Here is a 21,768-nt window from a genome sequence, read left to right as displayed (position 1 = left end):
TCCTCAAGCTTCTTTGTAATTCTGTACTTCATCTTAAAAATCAAAGAAAAATGGAGGTTAGGACACTAATCTTAGGAAACTTGAGTCTTGGAAGGGATCTTAGAGGTCTTTTAAGGTCACCTGGAGGCAGTAGGAACACTTAAACCTCATTGTGTTATGGCCAAGTGTTTTTGCCCTTGTTTCATGAGATCTTGGGCCCCTTGAGGACATGATAATATCTTAACCAGGTTTGTACTCCCAGGCCTGTCAGAATGTTTGATCTTTCAAGGCCTCAAATAATGTTAGTCACAAGATGGAGCAAATCATCTGCTCCAATCCCACATTTTGCATATGGAAAAAAACCAAAGTCCACAAAGTAATGTACTCATGGGCATAGCTAGAGGGTACTTGGGCTGAAGTCTGCCATCCTGGTCACATGACTGCTGCTCTTGGTGGTAGAACACCACTGTGGGGTTTTCACAAGCATTGTGTTACTCTGATGGAGGTGATCTGGGAAACTCAGTGAAGCCAAGCACAAACATAGGACCAGAAGACCAAAATCAGAAGATAAATATGGAAATGAGAAATTAGTTGGGGGTGGGACATGTTCAAGGATGTAGAGTCATGGCTGCCTGGCAGAGACACCTAGCACAGTCGGAGTCCTTGGACCAGGAGAGTATTCCTCACTTTGCTAGAAAAGCCAAGCCCGCCAGGCTCCAGTGCAGGTGAGAGCAGACCTGTTTCGTTCACCCTAGGTAGGGGATGCTCAGTTAATATTTGCCAATGGAGGAATGAATGAATGATCCATTCTGTGTATATCAGAGTACTGTTCTATTCAGCCAGGCCATTTAATTTCCATACCTCAGTGTCTCTCCACAATACTGGACACAGACAGCCTTTTGATGACATATAGATGTAATGAAATCAAATTTTTCCCCTCTGCTGACTTGATGAGCACAGTGAATGCAAAGGCCGATGGTTAGCGTCCACTCTGGATATTTGTAATTCTCAACCTTTCTGGTCTCTCCAAATTGCTCTCCTCTTTCTTCTGCCATTTTGTTGTTGTTCTTCTGTTTAAAATTAATTTTATTAAAACAAGTCAAATGAAAACCACTCCTGTCCAGGGCATCTCAAGGTCCATTCATTATGGCTTCTTATCTTGGCAGGCGATCGACATGGAAAGGCAGCTCAGCCATTATGCACATACAAAGCCCATCACTTCCCTACCAATGGCCAATCCATCAAACATTTATCTTTTGCCCTCTGAGCACTGTGTCACTTTGCCTGTCACTCCCTAGTCTAGGATGCCTTGAAAGATGAAAAAACGCAGGGGTGGAGGGGTGGTATTTTTTTTCTCCCCCAACTTTTCCCTCCCCAGATAGCCCTTGTTAATCGATTTCATACTTGAGACTTGAAACTCTCCCTGCACTGCTGCCCTTCAAATCCCTTTTCTGGCCGTAGGAAGGTTGAGGATGATCCGCCACATTCATGCTCAACTTTTTAATGAATGGTGGCATAATTAAGGACATAATAAAACTTTGGTTTAGCTTGGGGGTTTTTCTCCTGCACCCTACTTTAGAGCAGAGAGTGTTACAAAGGGAAGAGACGTCTGAAATAATTGAATCCAGCCTCCCCAGTTTACAAAAAATTACGGGGCAAGGATATGACTGCAGCGTGGTAGGAAAGTGGTCACCAAGGCAGGATGAGGATCGGGGTCCCTGGTCATTCCTCAGACAGAGGTTCTCCCAAGCTGCTCTGTTGCCAGATGATTCTGCATAAGTGTTAGTATCTCCTGGAAAGCTTTGGCTACTTGCTTCCTTTTCTTTGGTAACTAATTACCTCTATAGAAAATACACACACTATTATTTGCAAAACAGTCTTTCAAATATCAGCAATCCTTATATTTATCTAGGTTTGTTTATACATACTTTATCCCATGTCTTCCCCATTCCAATATATGCAAACTCTACAGGTCAGGGATTTTCTTGCCCCTGTGATGGATTAGAAAATTACACCCGAGGGGTGTTATATTTCCAAGGTCTTACAGCAGGCACATCTAGGAAAACAGAACTCCTGTCCCCTAATTTAGCTGTCTTACTTTGTGTGTCTTCTTAGTATGTTTTGTGTTTGGCTTCACTGAGTTGACAAGATCAGAACACCACGTGCCTTGGAAAACCACCACCAGCACATTCTGCCCCCAAGGGCAGCAACCAGAGAACCAGAGAGGCAGACAAGGAAGAAAGAACCTTCGTTTAGTCCCAGGAAAGTCCCTTGTTCATCGCTGTACATCTACAGGCATTGTCTCTCTCCTCTTTGTCCCTAGCACTGTCAATTCTGTTAGGTGTTGGTCCTCAGGGCCCAGAATGTACCATTATATGAAATGGAGCCCAAACCTGACACAGTTGTTCTTTGAAAGGTTTTGCAAATCACAGAGCAAGGGCTGCTTTGGAAGAAGAAAAATGGCTCCAGTAGCAAGCGACTTTTGGAGGTTACCATATCTCCCAGGGCTTTCTTTCCTGAAGGAGATATAAAGCTATCCTGTAGTCTGAGACAGAAAACATGTTTTCACCTTTTTCAGCCAACTGGGACCTCACAGAATCAGCACTTGGCACATTTTTGCTGGTTTTCCTGGCCCGATTCCATTCCAGAGGGCCCTGCCCATGGGGAGCTGGTCTTTGGGCAAGTATTTGATGAGGGCCCCTCTGGGTCTCTAGGGCCTGGAGGCCCAGCCATGTAAATGTCTCCTTTTCTGGTTGGTTTGCAATGAGTAGACACCATCTGTTGAATTAGAAATTCCCTTTGCGGAGGGTGGTGAAAGCCGCATGTGGAAGAGACACTGTTATCTTTCAAGCACACAGTTCATGAGGTTGAAGAGCTGTGTTCTTGGCCCAACATATGTTTGCCCAATGGCCATGGGAGCCTCCCCTACCGGGCGCTGGATTCCATCCCATGGCGACGTGCACACATACCGCGGCTGCAGCACACCATGTCCGCGCCCTTACATCTCCCCAGTAAAGAAAACCTCCATTTATAGAACCCGCCAAACAAACTCACTCTTTAGACTCTTAAAAACAAACAAGAACCTGAGGCCACAGGCTCTATGCGTGCATGTGTGATTTTGTAAAATCTCAAGCCGTGAATCAAAATAATTTTAGAGACGTAGTCAAAGCCCAGAACCAAGCCCTGTCACCAGGGTGGGAGAAATGTAGGAGAGATGGGCTGAGAGGAGAGGAGGACAGCCAGATGGGCAGAGTGACGTGGGAACAAGACGTGGAGGCATCTGACATGTCCATAGTGAGGCTACCTGGTTCCTCACCTCTGTCCTCAGGGATGCACTTGCTGTAATAACTTCAGGACAAACATAGGAGGATGGGCCTACAAGGTGACCACTAAAGCCCTCATCACTTTTCTCTCAACATCTGGAGCCCATCTTGCCCATACTGCTTAATATGTGCTGTCCCATATGATTTCTCCTCCTTTCAAGTTTAACTTCTTTCTCTCTTCCCATACACGATAAACTCACTGGGAGCAGGTGCCATGAACGGTGTATCTTTCGTATCCCCGGATGGAGGTGCTCGTTGAGAACCTGACATACTGGAAGTGGATGTCACAGACAGGCTTTCTGGTTCTCAGTAAGTTTTGTGGAATGTCCATGACTAGAGTGCCAGAATCGAAGTCTCTCTTCTTCTCATGTGCTTTCACCACCACCTTTGGCATAAAGTGCAAGTCGGGGCTCAAAAGATGAGAATTCAACTGGACTGAGACTTGTCTGCTCAAGCCCATCTCCTCTTTGAAGTTCTCCCTGAGCCAGCCCTCCCCATCCAGACTAGTGCTCACCATCGCAATCGAACCCACTACCCTGCGTCCTATGGCAACTGCTTTCTTGTCTTTTATCTCCTACTTAACAGTAGGGGACTATGCCGCAGCCATCTCTGTAGCCCCAGAGTTTAGCAGAGTGCTAGGCACCGAGTTGGCACTCACCACGTTTTTGTAAATGAATGAATAAGCTATAGAGGTACATGCCAAGGGGGCCGTTGGCTGGTAAATTTCAACCCAGCCCTACCTAATGAATACTTAACCTCGTGAGAACCACATTAAAAAAACTGTAAGAACTCGTTCTTCAGGGCATTGTTCTAGGAGGGCTAGGACGGGAGTAGAGCTCGAAAGGAAAAAGAATCTGAAATCCATCTAGCTTGATCATTACAAATGAGGACCTATAATGAATGAATTACAAAGAGATACACTGTGTTTGGGTAAGGAATGTGGCAATGGTGAATTTCCACTTCTAGGCCTCCACTCGAAATTATTTAGAGGTAGTTTATCACGGTTTAGTTGAGGGAACACTGCCCTTTATGTCCAAAAGTTCTAGACACGTCTTGGTTACTGTGTATGGTTTCAGTCAAACCACTTTACCTCTCTGAGCATTGGTCACCTTCTGTGAAGTGGAGAATGGGGCACCCTAAAATCCCTCTAGGACTCAAAGTCTGCATGTCTAGGAAGAAGACTGTGATGCATGCAGACAACGCTGTGGCTCTGACATCTGGTTTACTGGCTGTAAGAGGCTGTAAGTGTGTTGACATGTGCCTCTTTGATTATGGGGATGTCCCCCTAGTTAGGGAAGTATTAAAGAGACCTTGCACAATCCCAGCTAGAAGATCAGAACAAGGCACAGAGTTGAGTGTGATGGGGAATGACAGAGCTAGAGCTCGCTGCTGCCCTCTTTCCACCAGGCTGGGTCAGAAGGGACCCTTCTGGCAGGGAAGAAGTGGCTCTTGGCAGTCCTTGTGAACTGTGGTTATAGTAGAAGGAGCTCCAGTCAGAGAAGCACAGAATCTGGACAGAATCTTAGTGGTCACCAAACCTCATCTTCTGTATGCAGAAATTCCCTGTGAACATCCTTTATGATTCCCAGTCTCTGATCAAATTCATATAATGACTCATAAGGTAGCTCAATCCTTTGGCAAAAACATCTCTCTATTTTTAGAAGTTTGTAAAAAATGGATTCAAGACCTCTCCTCCCAAATTACCTCATTTTCTCACATCAAAAAATTTGTTTTTGATTCTGCCTTCTGGCATGCCATAGACTCACTACTTTGAAACAACTAAGCCTCCTCTCTTCCTGGTTAGGTAATCTTGACGGTCTCAGTCACCGTTCCTCACACGCTTCCAAACCAGCTGGTTGTTCTGGTCATGCAGTGTTTCCCAATGCTGACGCTCCTTGGAGTCTGGCACTGAGAATTGAAACAAGGCTCCCAGTAGAGTTACTGAGGGGCCGGTAGGGCGGACTAGGATCAGATTAGCTTCTGTGGTGGCAGCCCCACTCTGGATATTCATACTAACTAAGCCCTCTTTATACACACTCCTCTTTATCTAAGCCTCCTCCATCTTCTGTTTGGGAAACTTTTGTTTTATTTAAAAGTAATATCTACTGGAGTTTGTCCTGATCATAAAATACTCATGATAGAAAATCTAATAACTTGTGAAAACTGTAAAAGAGAAGGAAAAAATCCTATAAACTCATTACTTAAGGGTTAGCGGTGTGTATCTGGGATCTGTCTATCCATCCATCCATCCATCTACAGCTAGATATGTGGATATATATGTACACATCAATGTGTATTTGTGTGTACAGAATTGTCATTAAAGTCCCAGTGTACAAGATTGTGTATTAACAGCAGTTTGTAAACTAGAAACAACTAACAAAGCCTAATGACTCTTGGGACTTCCCTGGTAGTGCAGTGGTTAAGAATCCACCTCCAATGCCGGGGATATGGGTTCAATCCCTGGTCCAAGAAGATCCCACATGCCGTGGAGCAGCTAAGCCCTTGCACCACAACTACTGAAGCCTGCACACCTAGAGTGTGTGCTCCTCGACAGGGAAGCCACCACAGTGAGAAGCCTGCGCACCACAACGAAGAGTAGCCCCTGCTTGCCACAGCTAGAGAAGCCAGTGCACAGCAAGAAAGACCCAGCACAGCCAAAAATAAATAAATTAAATAAATTTATTTTAAAAAAGACTAGTGACTCTTAACCATCAACATGGAAGACATAGTACAGATGAAAATTTGTATAGAGAATGGAGGCGAGCATATAGACGACTTAATTTCCATGCGTGAGATCTTTGTGTGTTACCTGTATTATAACTTAATTTTAGGTGCTTAAATAGATAATGTGACAGTTTTACTGGATCCATAGATATCTGCCTTTAATATCATTTTAAATTGCTTCATGGGGCCTTCCCTGGTGGCACAGTGGTTAAGAATCTGCCTGCCAATGCAGGGGACACGGGTTTGAGCCCTGGTCCAGGAAAATCCCACATGCCACGGAGCACCTAAGCCCGTGCACCACAACTGCTGAGGCTGCGCTCTAGAGACCGCAAGCTACAACTGCCCGCCTAACAAAACCACCGAAGCCTGTGCACCTAGACCCCACACCCCACAAGAAGAGAAGCCACCGCAATGAGAAGCCCAAGCACCACAACGAAGAGTAGTCCCTGCTCGCTGCAACTAGAGAAAGCCCGCGCACAACAACGAAGACCCAACACAGCCAAAAATAAATAAATTAATTAATTAAGAAAAACAAGTTGCTGCATGGTGTTTCATCATACAGATATTTTGAGCTTTATTTGATAATTCCTCTATCATTGGGCATTTAGGCTTGTTTACAATGTTGTTATAAGTAATGCTGTAGTGAACATACTTAAACCATATAGACTTCTTTGATACTTGCTGAATAAATTATTGGAATTACTGTATAAATAGGTGATAATTTTTAAGGCTTTAGTATAAACTGACATCCAGAAAGGTTATGACAGTTTCACTCTCCCATTAGTGTTACCTTGAACTTTTGACAAGACTGTTGTTAAGCAAACAGTGCAATATATCTTGTCTAATTTGAATATTTTGGATTCCCAATGAAGCTGAAATTTCACCCCACATTTTCATTATTGACCATCACATTCCTTGTGTATTTTCTCTCCATGTCTTTTGATCATTTTTATCCTAGGGCTTTCAGCTTTTCCTTAATGATTTTCTTTTTTTTTTTTTTTTTTTTTTGCGGTATGCAGGCCTCTCACTGCTGTGGCCTCTCCCGTTGCGGAGCACAGGCTCCGGACGCGCAGGCCTAGCGGCCATGGCTCACGGGCTTAGCTGCTCCGCGGCATGTGGGATCTTCCCGGACCAGGGCACGAACCCGTGTCTCCTGCATCGGCAGGCGGATTCTCAACCACTGCGCCACCAGGGAAGCCCTCCTTAATGATTTTCAAACACTCTTTTCATATTAAGGATGTTAAACCTTACGCTATCGGAGAGATTGTAAACGTTTTCCCCAATTTTCATTTGCCTTTTAATGTTTTAATTCAATGGGTATTTTGGAGTAGTTGAACTCTAAATCTATATTTAGGTCTTTACTTTAGATGTTGAAAAATGTCATCTTGTTGGGCTGAAACAATGGGTTGATTCTAGCAGGATCATTTTGGTTCCTACTGCATCCTTTTAAATATCTTTCTAGGTGCTGGCCTCCATAAATGTGATAAACCTGTCCTAACCAAGTCATTGGCCAAACATCAGGACCAAAGTCCCCGGAACCTTCCCCCAGAGCAAGCTGAGCCATTAATTAGTATTCTTCAGGTATATTTTCAAACCGGTTATGACTCTAGCTAAAGTGGTCATTTTCTAGCACACTTTTTGCTTTTCTGCCACAAGGATATCATTAGAATTAGTAGAATTCTTTTCAAAGACATTGTGAAATGGGGATACAGTATACATCTTTATTCCTAGTCAGCTGTCCGCATTAATAGCTGGCCTCACAGAACTTGTCCTTAATGCACAGAAACTGCCTGTTTGAGAAACTATGCTATATTAAATTGATATATATATACATATCCATCCATCCTACCTTATTATACAAAGGATTTGAGCTAGCTTATTAGAATTAGTAAAACAAAAAACAATATATAGATAGTCTATAAAATATTTATAAGCCTTGACAGTGAAGTTAGAAAGCAAATATAGAGACCTTGGGGTACTGCCTTTTTACAGTTGGGTCACAATTTAGTTCTGAGCTTCCTGGCAGCAAAAGTGAAAAGGGTTACATGATCACATACATGATTTATACTGTTCTATAATATAGGACAAGAAAATAATGGCTCCTCAGAGCTACATTCTGACTAGAATTCTATGTAGGTAAGTTTATGAACTTATCAATCTAAAGTTTATAGAATTTTACCTTCCTTTTCAAATAACTGGAAATGCAGACACTCATTTCTGGGCTCCTAGCTCCTTGCTCATTCTCCATAATTCTTGAGGGATCATATTTAACAGTTTCTTTTTTTGTTTTACTGTATTAAGTATTGTGCATGATGGCTTTGGACTTGATCCCACATAGAGTTAACAAACACTTAGCTAACTACCTTAGATTTTTGACTGGTCTTGGGTTCAGATCTCTTATACCATTTTTGAATTTTATTCTCTGAAGATCAGGGATCATCCATCCTGACAGGGGGCTCAATAGGGCTTTGAAAGTGACTTTGACGAATTCCATGTGATACACTGTCACATGGTGTCACTATACACTGTCTTACATAGCCTAGAGCCTTTTCCACATTCTCCTAATTTTTAAAGACACATTCATCCTCTCTTGATATACTTACCATATAGACAGTTGATTTATATTATTATTTGTACATATACCCCTGGTTATGTGACCTGAATGACAGAAAAATATGTAGAAAATACATAGTGCCAACTGTACAGATAACACTGTACAGTGACATACTATAGTATATACTATCTATAGTAATATACTATATATTATGTACTATCTATAGTTATATATATCCATTTAAATAGGTTATAAAAAATGTTTTATGGAAGAAAGAAAGGATTCCGCTCATGGGTTAGATGAACAGCCTTTCTAAAAACGTCTGTGCCACTGGGCCATTTTCTGGGACGGGAGCAGTCATATCACAATTTTCCTATTCTCATAGTTCTTCCTTTATTTCCCACATGTAGCTCTGTGCTGTCTGTCCTGTCCTTGTAGCTTTGGTCACGGCTTGTGTTGTAAGTCTGTGCGTAGACATTCACCAAGAACCTGCTGTGTGCCAGACACTGTAACTTGGCATGGTGGGGAGGACTAAAGTGTACAAGTTGCTATTTCTGCTCTCAGGTGCGATGTTTAAATTATGTAACAGTTGCACTGACCAGTCAGAAAGAGCTTGGCTGAAGCAGCGTCCTTGAAGGCCCTGTGTGATGAGGGTGAGAGGTACATTAACAACTTAGTAGCTGAACTGTGCAGTGGGGGACAGGCTATTCAGAGCTGCAGTTTTTTTACCAATTGGTAAGGAATTACTGAAATAGTTTAGCAACCAATACTGGTATACAGGCGCAGACTTGCCGAATGTCACTTCTGCCTATTCTCAGTCACTTGGCCTCGGGGTAAAGAGAGGGAGGCACTCTGGCCTCTGAAAGAATGCAGATTAAGGGATTGCCCTGCTAGCCCTTGGCTGGTCACCCTGAGGCCTGCTCTTTGTCCTGCCCTTGCCATTGCTATTGGCAGCTTTTTTCTCAGCAACTCACAGGCTTCTGGCTGATCAGTAGTCAGTTGGCTAAAAGACATTGAGCCCTTACTGTGCATTTGGCAACTTTCTAGGTATTTCGGAGGTTGCACTGAGATCCCTTTTTGTTGGGAGCTGGGCAGACAGGAGTCATGCAGAAAGACGGTTACAGAGCAGGCAGTGGCCGGCCTGAGCAGGTCTGCAGAAGTAGCCAGTGTGGCAGACATCAGATATATGGGTTAGGTCCTCTAGGATTTCCACGGCCTCTCCATTTTCTCAGTTAAAAATATGTATATGGATATTTAGGTAGATATCACAGAGGGAGTAGGTAATGACCTTAGTAGAAATCTTCTTTTCTTAATTGGTTCTGGAGTTGAGGCAACTCTGGTTCCACAAAGGGATACTTTTCTTTCTCAGGGTCTGTGGTTAACTGTCTCCCCGTTCCCTGCCCATCTCATGTCAGGCAGAATTATCATCCCCGCTACAGGCTGGGAGCTGAGGGCAGAGAGGTCTAGTTCTGACCATAGCCTGTACCCCAGGAAAGAGATGGGCAGTTCTTGAACCGGGAATTCTGGATGTGTCTTCTGATGGTTTTCCTGGCTGGTTTTTTGCTGGAGAAGGGGGAGCTACATTTGAATACCTCTTCTGCCCAAACCTCCCAGCCTGGCTCTGGTCCGGGCCCTTCTCCTTCCCTGTTCTGACAACTTTTGGGGAAAGGATGGAGGCCACTGAGTGTGCGCCCACCCAGGAGCAGAAGGGATTGGGGTTCTAGGAGGCCCTGCTGCCCTGCCTGAGGTCCCTCCCTCTGTGAGGCTCCCAGCACTGGCCTGACTTGCAGAGGGCGAGGGGCCTGTTTAGCGCCACTGTTTTTGTAAGCTAATGAAGGCAGAGTGGGAGCCACGGGCAATGATGCTGGGATATTAACTCTGACAGGAAGCTTGATCATAATTATCTTAACGAGGATAGGGTTAATTACAGTGGAAACTTAAAAGTTCTCTCTGTTTGAATCCGCTGGAGCTGAATGCATTGTGATGTTTTGTCATTTTGATGTGACTTTGGAAAAGGCACTGGGACTCTCCCAGCAGCCGCAGCGGCTCCTAGGGGAGCCCAGCCGGAGCCCTGAGAACGAGGTAACCAAGATGGTTGGTACCTGTGGGTGACATAATGGGCAGCTTTCCCGCTGGTGGAGGGGAGGCTGGCAGCCTGCAGTGCACGTTGGAGGTGCTGATTAGGTTTCCAGAGCAAACCATGTGGCACAGATCGGACCGCACACCGGGTCTCCCTGCCTGCCCTTGACATCTCCTTGCTGGGCCAGGAAGACCTCTCTCCAGCTGGCTGTGCCTTGCCCTCCCTGTCCAGCCCCTGTCCGTGTCACTCAGGCCTGCCTGGCCTTCCCAGCCCACCCCTCAGGCATTTGTAGCCACAGCCAGCCAAGCTGGTGGGTGACCCTGGAGTGACACTCACCTCCTCCATCAGGGCTCTTGGGTCTGGGGTGCATTTTGCTGTCCACACACAAGGTTATAGGGGAGAAATTCCAGTCCTGCCATCTTTTTCTTGTAGCTACCATAGCTGTCCCTTGAACAGCATGATCTGTGTGGACCCTTAAAGCCTTCTTTGCCTTGTCATTTAATAGCACACGTCTCTTTGCAGGCATCTTGTATATAGGGGTATGAGCTCAAAGATTGACCCACATAATTTCTTTCCCCATCTCCTTCTAGGAAAGCAGCAACAACAACAATAGCAATAATGCAAAAGTAAACTTTTTTAAAAAGTAAAAAAGCACCTTCCAAGCATCTGTTTGTTGCCTTCCATATGCCAGCCAAGCTGCAGAAATCCTGTCCCCTCCAGTTCTTTCCATTACGCTCTCTGCCTCCTGTCCCTCCAATCCCTCAGCTCTGAATTTAGCTGATTAAATCACCAAGTGCACACCCCAGTGATGACATGAAGACAGGGATTTATTAATTAGCAACCCCCCACCCCCCGTAACCTGCCTTTTAACTGAGCAGCTAACAATATGACATGGCAAAAAGGATCTCAAACCAGACAGGTGACAGGGGATTTGAGCCTGAGCTTCCCAAGTGCTCTCTGAAGTCTCCCTCCTGTTTTGAGCTCTGCCCTAGAGCCCACCCTGGAGGGAAAGGCATCTCTGGGGGCACCCCTTCTAGTGTTCCAGGCTTTGTCCTCACCATGTGGTGTCATTTTGTCTTATGACTCCCCTGAAGCACTCTTGGAAGGGAGCTTTCTTCTGCTTGCCAGTTGCCAACCCTTTGCTGATTCTCATGATAAAAGTGTTATATTTGGATAACATAACTCGGGGACAACGTGTATTTGGATGCCACCTTTGACCAGAGCCCAGCTGATGTTTGTACACAAAGGACTGATTAGCCATCCATTAGGTGCCCTGATGGGGAGGTGGCCATGACTCCCTTTGAGGTAAACAGGGGCTAGTCCTGAACACTTTGGGATCAGCACTCAGTAACCCCCAAGGAGGAAGGGACTTGAAGAAAGCTTGAAGTTTCCGTGCAGAAGCCACACTTACTACACACCTTTGCACATCTCCTCTGCCCACCCCCTATATCCTGAACCCACCCCACCCCTGACCAAAGGTCAGGGCTTCCAGAAAAATCAATGAGGAAGGAGAAGAAAGAAACCAGTATTTGCTAATAGGTTGTCAGTCTTCTCCTACGTATTCCCTGTAAGATCCTGTGAGCTGGGACAACATAGAAGAAGGGAACTCAAGGGGGTTGTTGAGATGCCCAAATCCAGGCTGCAAGTAAATGATGGCACAGAAGTAAAACCCCAGGCCTTCCTGACTGTATGTGTATAAATTTTGTTTTGCCTTCCTGAAACATGAGGAAGGAGAGAGAGGAGGAGGAGGAGGAAATGGAACTTGGTGACCCTGTTGATCCTTGACCCCAAGTATATGCGGTATTGCCCCTCTACTACGGCACAAGTAGTGTCAGTTACAGGATTAGACGTGGTCTGAGTGCTGGGCCGTGGCTGGGACCACCTGGAGGTTTGGGGCAGGAGTGGGGCTGCTGGTGGAGCTCTGGACCCAGTGGAGTCTGGGGGTTGAATTGCTTCTTCACCAGGCATCTTTCACCTCCTCTTGATTTTGGAGTCCTATTGACACAGGTCCCACAAGGGACAGATGGATGTATTCAGAAAGGTCTGGTGCTCAAGTTCACACTCACGCCACGCATACAGGCACTAAACAGTCACATCACATGTACCGACATTGCACACGCAAGCAGGAGGGTCTGTGATGGAAGGGCCGTCAGTAAATGCATAAATAGCTTAGACAACATCTCCCCGATTCGTTACATTTTATAGAGCAGCCAGGCAACCCTGTGTGAGTCCACCCTCTGGTCAGCGTCGTTGTAGCTCAGCTGTCAGCCTGTGCAAGCTCAGCACAGCTCTTGGGTCTGGCAGGTGAACGAGCTGGGAGCATGTGGCCGTGTGAGTCCCTCCACCGGGCAGCTTTCTGTAATTACCATCTGCGTGCACCGGGCAGGCACATGCGCACAGCTGCCCCTCACTGCCTGCACCCCCAGCAGCCCTCTGCCCCTAACCTTAAGAGTTAACTTTCAGCTATGTCTATTAACAGGGCTGTTTTCCCCCGATACTTTTTTTTTCTCTGAGCCGGGTACTTAATTCTTTCCGAAGCCTGTTTCTTTACTGCCCCGACATCTCCATTGCTGTATTTGGCACTTTTTTCAAAAAAATGAAGTGAGAAATCCACTTTCCATAAATTAAAACAGTAAACGTCAAGTCAGGATCCTTGAGGCAGAAATTCCCTCAACCCCTTCCTTACCTCACCTCCCCCTGCCAAACAAAAACAAAAACAAAAAGAAATCATGAAAGAAAAAGAAACAGCCACTCAGACTGGAGTGATTCCGTGCTTCCGCAGATATCTTGCCTTTTGAGGCAGCCACAGGGACACTGGGCAGAAGCAAATTAAGTGATTAGTAAGGAAAAAAAGCAGAGGGGAGAAAAAGTCAAAGGCTGTGAACGCAGAGAAAGGAAGCCTTCCTTGCCTTTTCCTAGGACTGCGTAGAGGAGAACCGCTAAGAAATGATACTTGAAGTTATATTTATTATTGTAAGAGGGGTATGATATTTCTGGGCAGGAATGATGGATGACAACTTAAATTTGTGTCCAGGGAATGAAGGTGAACTGTGACAGAGTTATTTATCTTGGGAATGGAGGTTAGGGTCAGCTGAGGCTGGGTGCCTGAAGGCACAAGACATTGACAAATTTATCCTGCAGGCCGTATCTGAAGCCCTTTGTTTTGGATCCTGGCTACTCACTAAGTGACCCTCATCCTTCATGTTGGCAATGCGTGAAGGATGCGGTGAGTGCCAGCGGCCCCTTCTCCACCACCCCCCCGCCCCCGCCCCGGCTCCCGCTACTAATTCTTGTCATTCACTTTGCTGACAGGCACCAAGCCCAAACTATTCCCAGTCCTGAAAGGGAAGGTTAAAATATTTATTTCGGCTCATAATGGCCTCCCTGATTTAGTGCAGGATCATTTTTCCTGTTGCCTTTGTCATTGCAGGTCACTGGAAGGACTGAGCGCGTTCCGGAGCCTGGAGGAACTCATCTTGGACAACAATCTGCTCGGGGATGACCTCGTGTTGCCAGGGTTACCCAGGCTCCACACCTTAACCCTCAACAAGAACCAAATATCCTTGGCTCTGCCGCCACCCACACTCCCCCCCACCCAGCCCCGCAGTGGTCCCCTCCCGCAGGCTACCCCTCCCCCCGCCCCCCACAAATACCTGCAAAATGTCAAATGAGTTTTATGTGTCAGCTAAATTAAAGCAGGTGAAATACAGTCCGTGGGCAGACAAAGCGTTCTGTCTCCTGGCACTCGGGACACTTTGGAGTAATTTATTACAGGTCATTCATAAATGAAATGCACCATTATATCTTCCTGTTGCTCCATTTTAGTGTAGAGATCTAAGTTATGGCTGTAAAGAAATCTTTTTAATAGATAAAAATAGAGAAAGAAAATAATGTCCCTGCTGCCGAGAGGGCAAAGCCGGGTTCTGTTTGCTTAGGCTTGTGTGGGAGGGCGACCTCTGGTGGGAAGCAGGGGGTAGTACGTCCAAGCAACCTTGGCCTTCAGGGAGGTTTCTGGAAGGCTTTGGTGCAGGCTTGGGGAATGCTTCTGGCCAAAGAGAAGGGGGAAGGGGCTCAGGGGGAGGATTAGTGGGAAGCCCTGGCCCAGCTCTGTTCTCTGGGGTGTTGATGGTACTAGGATGATGAGAAGGGCCGAGGAGAGCCATTCTAGTGTGTGGTTTCTCCTTAAGTGGGTGAGGATCTAGCAGCCTGGGATGAGACTCAAAGGGACTAGTTGCTCTGGATTCTGTAGTGAGGCTAAGAAAGGAATCAGAACCTTTATTCAGTGTAAGCCACACAGCTCCTCCCTGTTAGAGTTGTGGACCTCCATGCCTGCACAGTGCCCGCTGGCTTAGGTGGGGAGTTTTGTCAGTTTTGTTAACTCCTGTATCTTCACACCTAGAATAATGTCTGGTGCAGGCTTGAGGTTCAGTAAATGATTATGGGATGAAGAAATCATTATCATCAGCTGTTCTTTGTTGAGCACTCCTGTGGATCAGACACTATGCTAGGTAACTTTAGGTGTATTATTTTTCACTCTTTCCAAACCCTTTGAGAAAGGTGTGGTTTGTCCATTTACCTAGACGAGGAAAGAGGTGAAATATAGGCCCACAGCCAGACATTTAACAAGATGCTAGGCCCCGGATTCAGTCTCAACTGTGGCCAGATCCAGAGTTCTTTCCATTTTACTGTGTTACTTCAGACTTGAAGTCCAATCACCTTGTTTTATTGATGGAGCGTTTGAGACCTGGTGTGGTTTAATCACTTGTTCACATGGTAAGTTAGAAATAGAAAGGGGATGGGGGCATTTTCCCATAGAGTATGAAATAAAGCCAGATAAATATGTTAAGATTAACATATATGTTTATGTCAGCTTTAAGACTGATTTGCACAATTATTTTTAGCCACTGTTTATATGGTAAGTCATAAGTTAATATTTTCTTTATTCAGTAAAATATGCTACTTGTGTCCATTAATAATAGGCACTTTCTTAGAAGAAGGAGAAGGCCTACAGGTAAATATCGGTCTTTATCATAATGAAATGTTGATGGATTTTTTTTTCTTCTCCTATCCTTTGGTCAACCAAGTTTCCTAGTTGTTGTTTGAAAAATTATTACAGTCAGTGTATCTTATGGGTTCCTTAGCTGTCTGGGATGATCAGCTGGATGATATTCTCCAATTAATTAAGAATAAAAGGATAATTAGACTAGAATTTGGATGATATGGTTCTTCCTATGGACCTCAATGCTCATATCCTGTGTCCCATGTCACTGTAGAGTATTGGAGTTGTTGGACTTGGGTTGTGAAGTCAGCTTTATCATGTTTAGCTGTGTGGCCATGGTTAAGTAATCTTCTCAGAGCCTCTGTTTAGCATCATTGTGTGCGTGTGATGTTACAGCTTTCACCTGCCTATCAGAATGACTCATAAAGAGGAATATGTGAAAAACTTTTTTGCATGTTGGAATCAAAGTACAATGATGACATAAGCAAAGCAGGTTTCTACATAGCTATAAAACCAGCTGCCTCTGCCCCGGGATATTGTCAAGAAGGCAATATAAAAAATAGTACAGTGAGAAGGGCTTCCCTAACAGCCCACAGATGAAGTCACAAGGACTGTACAGCAAATGCTGTACAAATGCAAATCCCAAACTCAATTCCTCTTCTCACTCAGCACACTTCCTGGCCGCTTCTCTGTAGTATTAGTTGGTACGTACTGAGAACTGCAAGCTCCTTTTAGCACCAGCCTGAGCAAAACAATTCAGAGAAGAGCATACCAGCTGTGAGAGAATGTCATTTCATGCAATCCCAGTCTGCAGATGAATCAGTGGATGGTTTTTCTTTTTTTTGATCAACCACTGATTTATGTAATAACCAATTATTGGAAAGTATTTGTTGGATACCAGTGTATCTGAAATACGTAGGTTATAGTATTGCTTTTTTCTATTACCACTGACAATTGAAGAGATATTGAGTAAGTAATGATGCCTGGCAGATTACCTGGTTAGTCTAATTAGGTTAGATTCTACTAATATTCATGTGAACTTACTAAGCATTACTGTCTCCCATTTTAGAGGATTCATTTTCATAACCTGGCATAGAATATACTGAAAATGCACAGGGATCCACTTTAGAATTAATTAATTAACTTTTTGAATTTATTTAAACTAAAAACAATAGCAACAAAAAAGTGGTTTACCATTTCTCTTACTACCATCACCCCCTCCCTCTTCTGGCAACCACCAGTCTGTTCTCTCTATCTATGAGCTTGGTCTTGATGTTGTTATTGTTGTTTTAGATTCCACATATAAGAGAGATCATACAGTGTTTGTCTTTCTCTGTCTGACTTATTTCACTTAGCATCATGCTCTTGAGGTCTATCCATGTTGTCACAAATGGCAAGATTTCATTGTTTTTTTATGGCTGAATAATATTTCATTGAGTGTGTGTGTATCACAGTTTCTTTATCCATTCATCCTTGATAGACACTTCGGTTGTTTCCATACCTTGGCTATTGTAAATAATGCTGCAGTGAGCATGGGGGTACATACATCTTTTCAAGTTAGTGTTTTTGTTTTCTTTGGATAAATACCAAGGAGTGGAATCCTGGATCATATGGTAGTCTTAATTTTTTGAGGAACTGTCATACTGTTTTTTATAGTGGCTGCACCAATTTACATTCCCACCAACTGTGCGCAAGGGTTCCCTTTTCTTCACATCCTCACCAACACTCATTATTTCTTGTCTTTTTGATAGTAGCCATTCTAACAGGTGTAAGGTGAAATCTCATGGTGGTTCTGATGACTAACGACGTTGAGCATCTTTTCATGTACCTGTTGCCCATCTGTATGTCTTCTTTGGAAAAATGTCTATTCAGATCTTCTGTCCATTTTGTAATTGGATTGGTTTTCTTTTTGCTTTTGCTGTTGAGTTGTATGGGTTCTTTGTATATTTTAGATATTAGCCCCTTATGAAATATTATTTACAATTATTTTCTCCCATTCAGTGGGTTACCTTTTTGTTTTGTTGGTGGATTCCTATGCTGTACAGAATGTTTCTCATTTTTAAAGTAATAAGGTGGACTGAATAACGGTTTTGTTTTCAGTGTTGCTATCATCAGATATTAACAGGCTTCTTGTTTTTCCTTGGTTCAGTCCTTTTCTCCAATCTGTAGCAGTAATGCTCAGGGAGCAATGATGGTGTTGTGAAAGGGACTGCAGCGGAAGGCAGTGTGTAGCTGTAGAGCTGGCCAGTTATATCACTACACTGTTGTAAGTACTTTATTGCCAGTAGATACAAAAGATAACTAGTTAGCTTTTTCATGATGCAGCGTGACTTCTTTCTCCCCTGATCTACCAGTGTGATCATGAAGATTGGTTTACTTTCCCCATGCACTTGACCAAGAAGTTGTAGGATGAAAGGCAGGTAAAAGCAGCGGTAACACTACATGCCATTCTCTTATCCTATACTCCTGACTTGACCTTTTCAGCCAACTGACTCTCCTCCCTACTTATGCAAATACTCCAGGTTCTACAACAGTTATGAGGTTCCATATTGCTATTGTTACTCCATGAAATGCCTTAGACTAGGGCTTTTTCAGTTAGCTTTGCTGCATAATAATCCACCCCCAAAATTAGTGGCTTAAAATAACAAATATTTTTGGTTTACAGTTCTGTGCATCAGCTATTTGGGCAGGGCTCAGCTGGATGGTTCTTCTGCTAGTCTTGCTTGGGTCACTCATGCAATCATAGTGATTTGGAGGCTCGGCTGGGGCTGGATGATCTGAGATGGCTTTGCTTATATATCTGGAGGTTGGTACTGGTTGTTGGCTGGACTACATGTCTCCAACAGGCTAGCACAGGCCTATCCATGTGAGAGGGATGCTCCAAGAGCAAAGCTTGATGTACAAGTACTTTTAAAGCCCTGTTTGCATCATGGATGTTGCTGTCCCATGGCCAAAGCAAGTCACGTGCCAAATGTAGAACAAATATGAGAGGGATTCCAGAGCCCAAACCAAGCATCTGGCAAATTTCTTCTCAATTCACCTTCCCAGCTGCACACTTCCTCCTTGATCTCCCAGCCCTTTGTTCCACTTCTGTTCAGCCCTCAGCTTTGGGGTCCTGTTCTGATAGACCTAAGAGCTTGGTTGTCCCAGTCTACCTCTTCATCTCATTTTTATAGCTTATCTCTCTCTTCCTTTGGCTTGTTTGGACTAGTCCCGTGGTCACTGGCCATGGAGTTGACTTCCTCTCCTCAACACTCATATTTTCACACTCTCTCCTTCTTGCTCACCCACGAGTATGGACAGTCTCAGCCATATCATGTCTGAATACTCAATCCTAAGTAAGGGAACAACAGAAATGTCAGGAAAATATAGATAGTTAACCTTTGCACAATCAAATTATTCTCTCCCACTTGCCTTTTGGAGGTGGGTAGGGGAAAGGTGATAAGCTGACTTCATTTTAAATCACACTTCATTTCTTTATTTTCTGTTTCTCTTTGCTTAAGCACATGTATGAAGAGGCAGTATGGATTATAGTGCCAAAAGGAATAAAGAATAATGCTATATGTTACACAGCTGGGCTGTGGTAAGGAAACCAGTGCGTGGAGTTAGAAGGCCAGACTTGAGTTCCCATAGCAACTTACCGTGTCGTCTTGGGGAAGGGTCTGTACCTGTAAACTGGGTATCACACATTTGGAAGTATTGTTGAGAGATTGTAATGGCATTTTATATAGATATATGAAATCACTTAAACACCCCAAAACTTTACAAGTTCTTTGAACACTTAACTGTTAGCCAAAGCCTCGATGCCTTAAATGAATAAGCCCAAATTGAAAGCAACTGAGGTACAGAGCACAGCTGGATGACAGAACCTCATGATATCCCACAAAAGCATATGACCCCTCATTTTTCAGTGTTTTAAATTCTCCTTTTTGTGTTAGGAAATGATGAGAAGTATCACTTTATAGGGCCTAGGTTTGAGTATAGACTTGGCCATTTAGAGACTGTGTGACCTTTGACCATAGTTTTCTTTTTTGTTTTTAGAAGTATCTTTTTTTTTTTTTTTTTTTTTACAATTAACTAATTTATTTATTTTTGGCTGCATTGGGTCTTCGTTGCTGTGCGCGGGCTTTCTCTAGTTGCAGTGAGCGGGGGCTACTCTTCGTTGCGGTGCGCAGGCTTCTCACTGCAATGGCTCCTGTTGTGGCGGAGCACAGGCTCTAGGCATGCGGGCTTTGGTAGTTGTGGCACGTGGGCTCAGTAGTTGTGGCTCTTGGGCTCTACAGTGCAGGCTCAGTAGTTGTGGCGCATGGGCTTAGTTGCTCTGTGGCATGTGGGATCTTCCCGGACCAGGGCTCGAACCCATGTCCCCTGCATTGGCAGGCGGATTCGTAACCACTGCGCCACCAGGGAAGTCCTGACCATAGTTTTCTTAATTGTTTTCTGGATGTGATAATATTTCTGACACGTGTGGGTGTGAATCATACATGCCATGTAGACTGTTTAGCATTTGAAAATCTTCTGTCAGGATAAGCTGTGGTTGAAATACTGCAGTGGTCACAGGTGCTGCCCTTTGACCTGGAGCTGAGCACAGAGAGAGGTACGTACCCATTATCACCCGGGAAGCAGCTTCAGACCTGTGCAACTGGACGTGACACCATGAGATTCCCCTCCTCCCTCGGGCTCCAAACTTTCAAGGCAAGATGTGGCTTTGATCTTGGGCCCTCTGCAGAAAATCTCCATTGGCAAGCCTAGCCATGACAGCTGGGCTCTGCAGTGGCAACTTTCTGTAGACAACACTGAAAAAAATCTAAATGGCAAGTGCTCTGGAGAAGACTTGATGAAGGAAACCAGGTGTGTGCTGAGAATGCAGCTGGAGAGAGTTGAAACTGTGCCAGATAGCTTCACATTTTAAAAAGGAGAAAAAAATGAAACCACCCTTCAGAGAATCCCTGAAAGTGGCTCCACTGAGGTAGTCTTGGTTAACCAGGGACACCAAGTTCCCTCCGCTGATTGACTCTGGTTAATTTTCTCTGCAACTTGACAGAAAAGAATGTGGCAAGTTCTGTCTCTGAGCTCGCAATCAGGCAAGACAGGGCTGTGCTTGTCCTTACTGACCCAGGAGACAAAGAAACCAAGTAAAATTTCTTCTTGCGTGTCATCCTCCAATGGTGGTATCAACATGATGATGATGTTCTGGTCCAGAGCATCCGCGGAGTAGGTGCTAGTGATTTCTCACAGTGTGGATTTGGGGGGACCACCTGGCCCAGCCCAAATGATCATTTAGTGGGTAGTTGGAAGGCTTAGGGGGAAGGAATCGCTTCTGCCTCACAAAATATCCTAAAGGAGGCAGGCTCTGAGGCTCCAAGGAATCCAGCACTTCTTGGATTCATTGGCATAGGGTGGCTGAAGCTTCCTGAAGCCTGCAGACCCTTTGCCCAAGAAATTCCCATGATCAAGACATTCAGATGAGTCTGCCTCTCCATGGCCTCCTGTTAATGTGTGGATCCAGATTTTGTAAAGTATGAAGCTTGCATAATTTGAGGAGGCCCTCTTAAAGGCAAAGACTATAATTACAAATGCAAAATTAGGTATGAAGATGAATGTTTATTTGGAATAAAAAAATACATCAAAGCAAATTAAAAATTTTTTAGATTGATGGATACTGCACATTAAAATATTTAGAAAACAATCTCCTTTATACTAAATGTATCTGTATAAGATCTTTTTTCTATTTCTTTTCTGCAGATTCCCTTATAAGTTCATTATGTAAATAAATTGTGTAGTGTTTTCTATAGAGAGTAGATAATTCCATCTAATTGAAAATTGATTTTCGTTTTTAATATTTAGGGATGTTTCTTTCAGTTTCACCATTCATAATTGGTAATTTCACCACTGAATTATTGGTAAAAGTTTTAGAATTACTAAATTTTGGGAAAACTCTTACACATTTCTCTCGTCTATGAGCTAAAAGATTTCAAGACATTTCAAGTTAGTTGTGTTTGAGTGCGTGTGTGTATACATACTCAGCATCTTAATATTAAATATTCTCTGAATTGATAAGTTCATTAACTGTTTTATCGTCGTTTTTATGTTGGTCCCCACATGTGTG

General features: G+C 44.1%; 1 protein-coding gene across 2 annotated transcripts in view; it reads left to right on the top strand.

The window, feature by feature from the left end:
• Positions 1 to 21,768, top strand: part of LRMDA (leucine rich melanocyte differentiation associated) — a 1,104,731-nt gene that overhangs the window by 586,043 nt on the left and 496,920 nt on the right. The window contains exon 3 of one of the 2 annotated variants that reach the window (XM_059053214.2): positions 14,091 to 14,217. In XM_059053214.2, coding sequence (XP_058909197.1) covers positions 14,091 to 14,217 — 127 coding nt within the window. Of the gene's footprint in view, positions 1 to 14,090; positions 14,220 to 21,768 lie in introns of both variants that reach the window. The other variant, XM_067025313.1, reaches the window with a different exon arrangement.

This window comes from Kogia breviceps, chromosome 2 (assembly GCF_026419965.1).
Source record: "Kogia breviceps isolate mKogBre1 chromosome 2, mKogBre1 haplotype 1, whole genome shotgun sequence".
NCBI classification, from domain to species: Eukaryota; Metazoa; Chordata; class Mammalia; order Artiodactyla; family Physeteridae; genus Kogia; species Kogia breviceps.
This window is presented reverse-complemented; position numbering and strand designations above follow the sequence as displayed.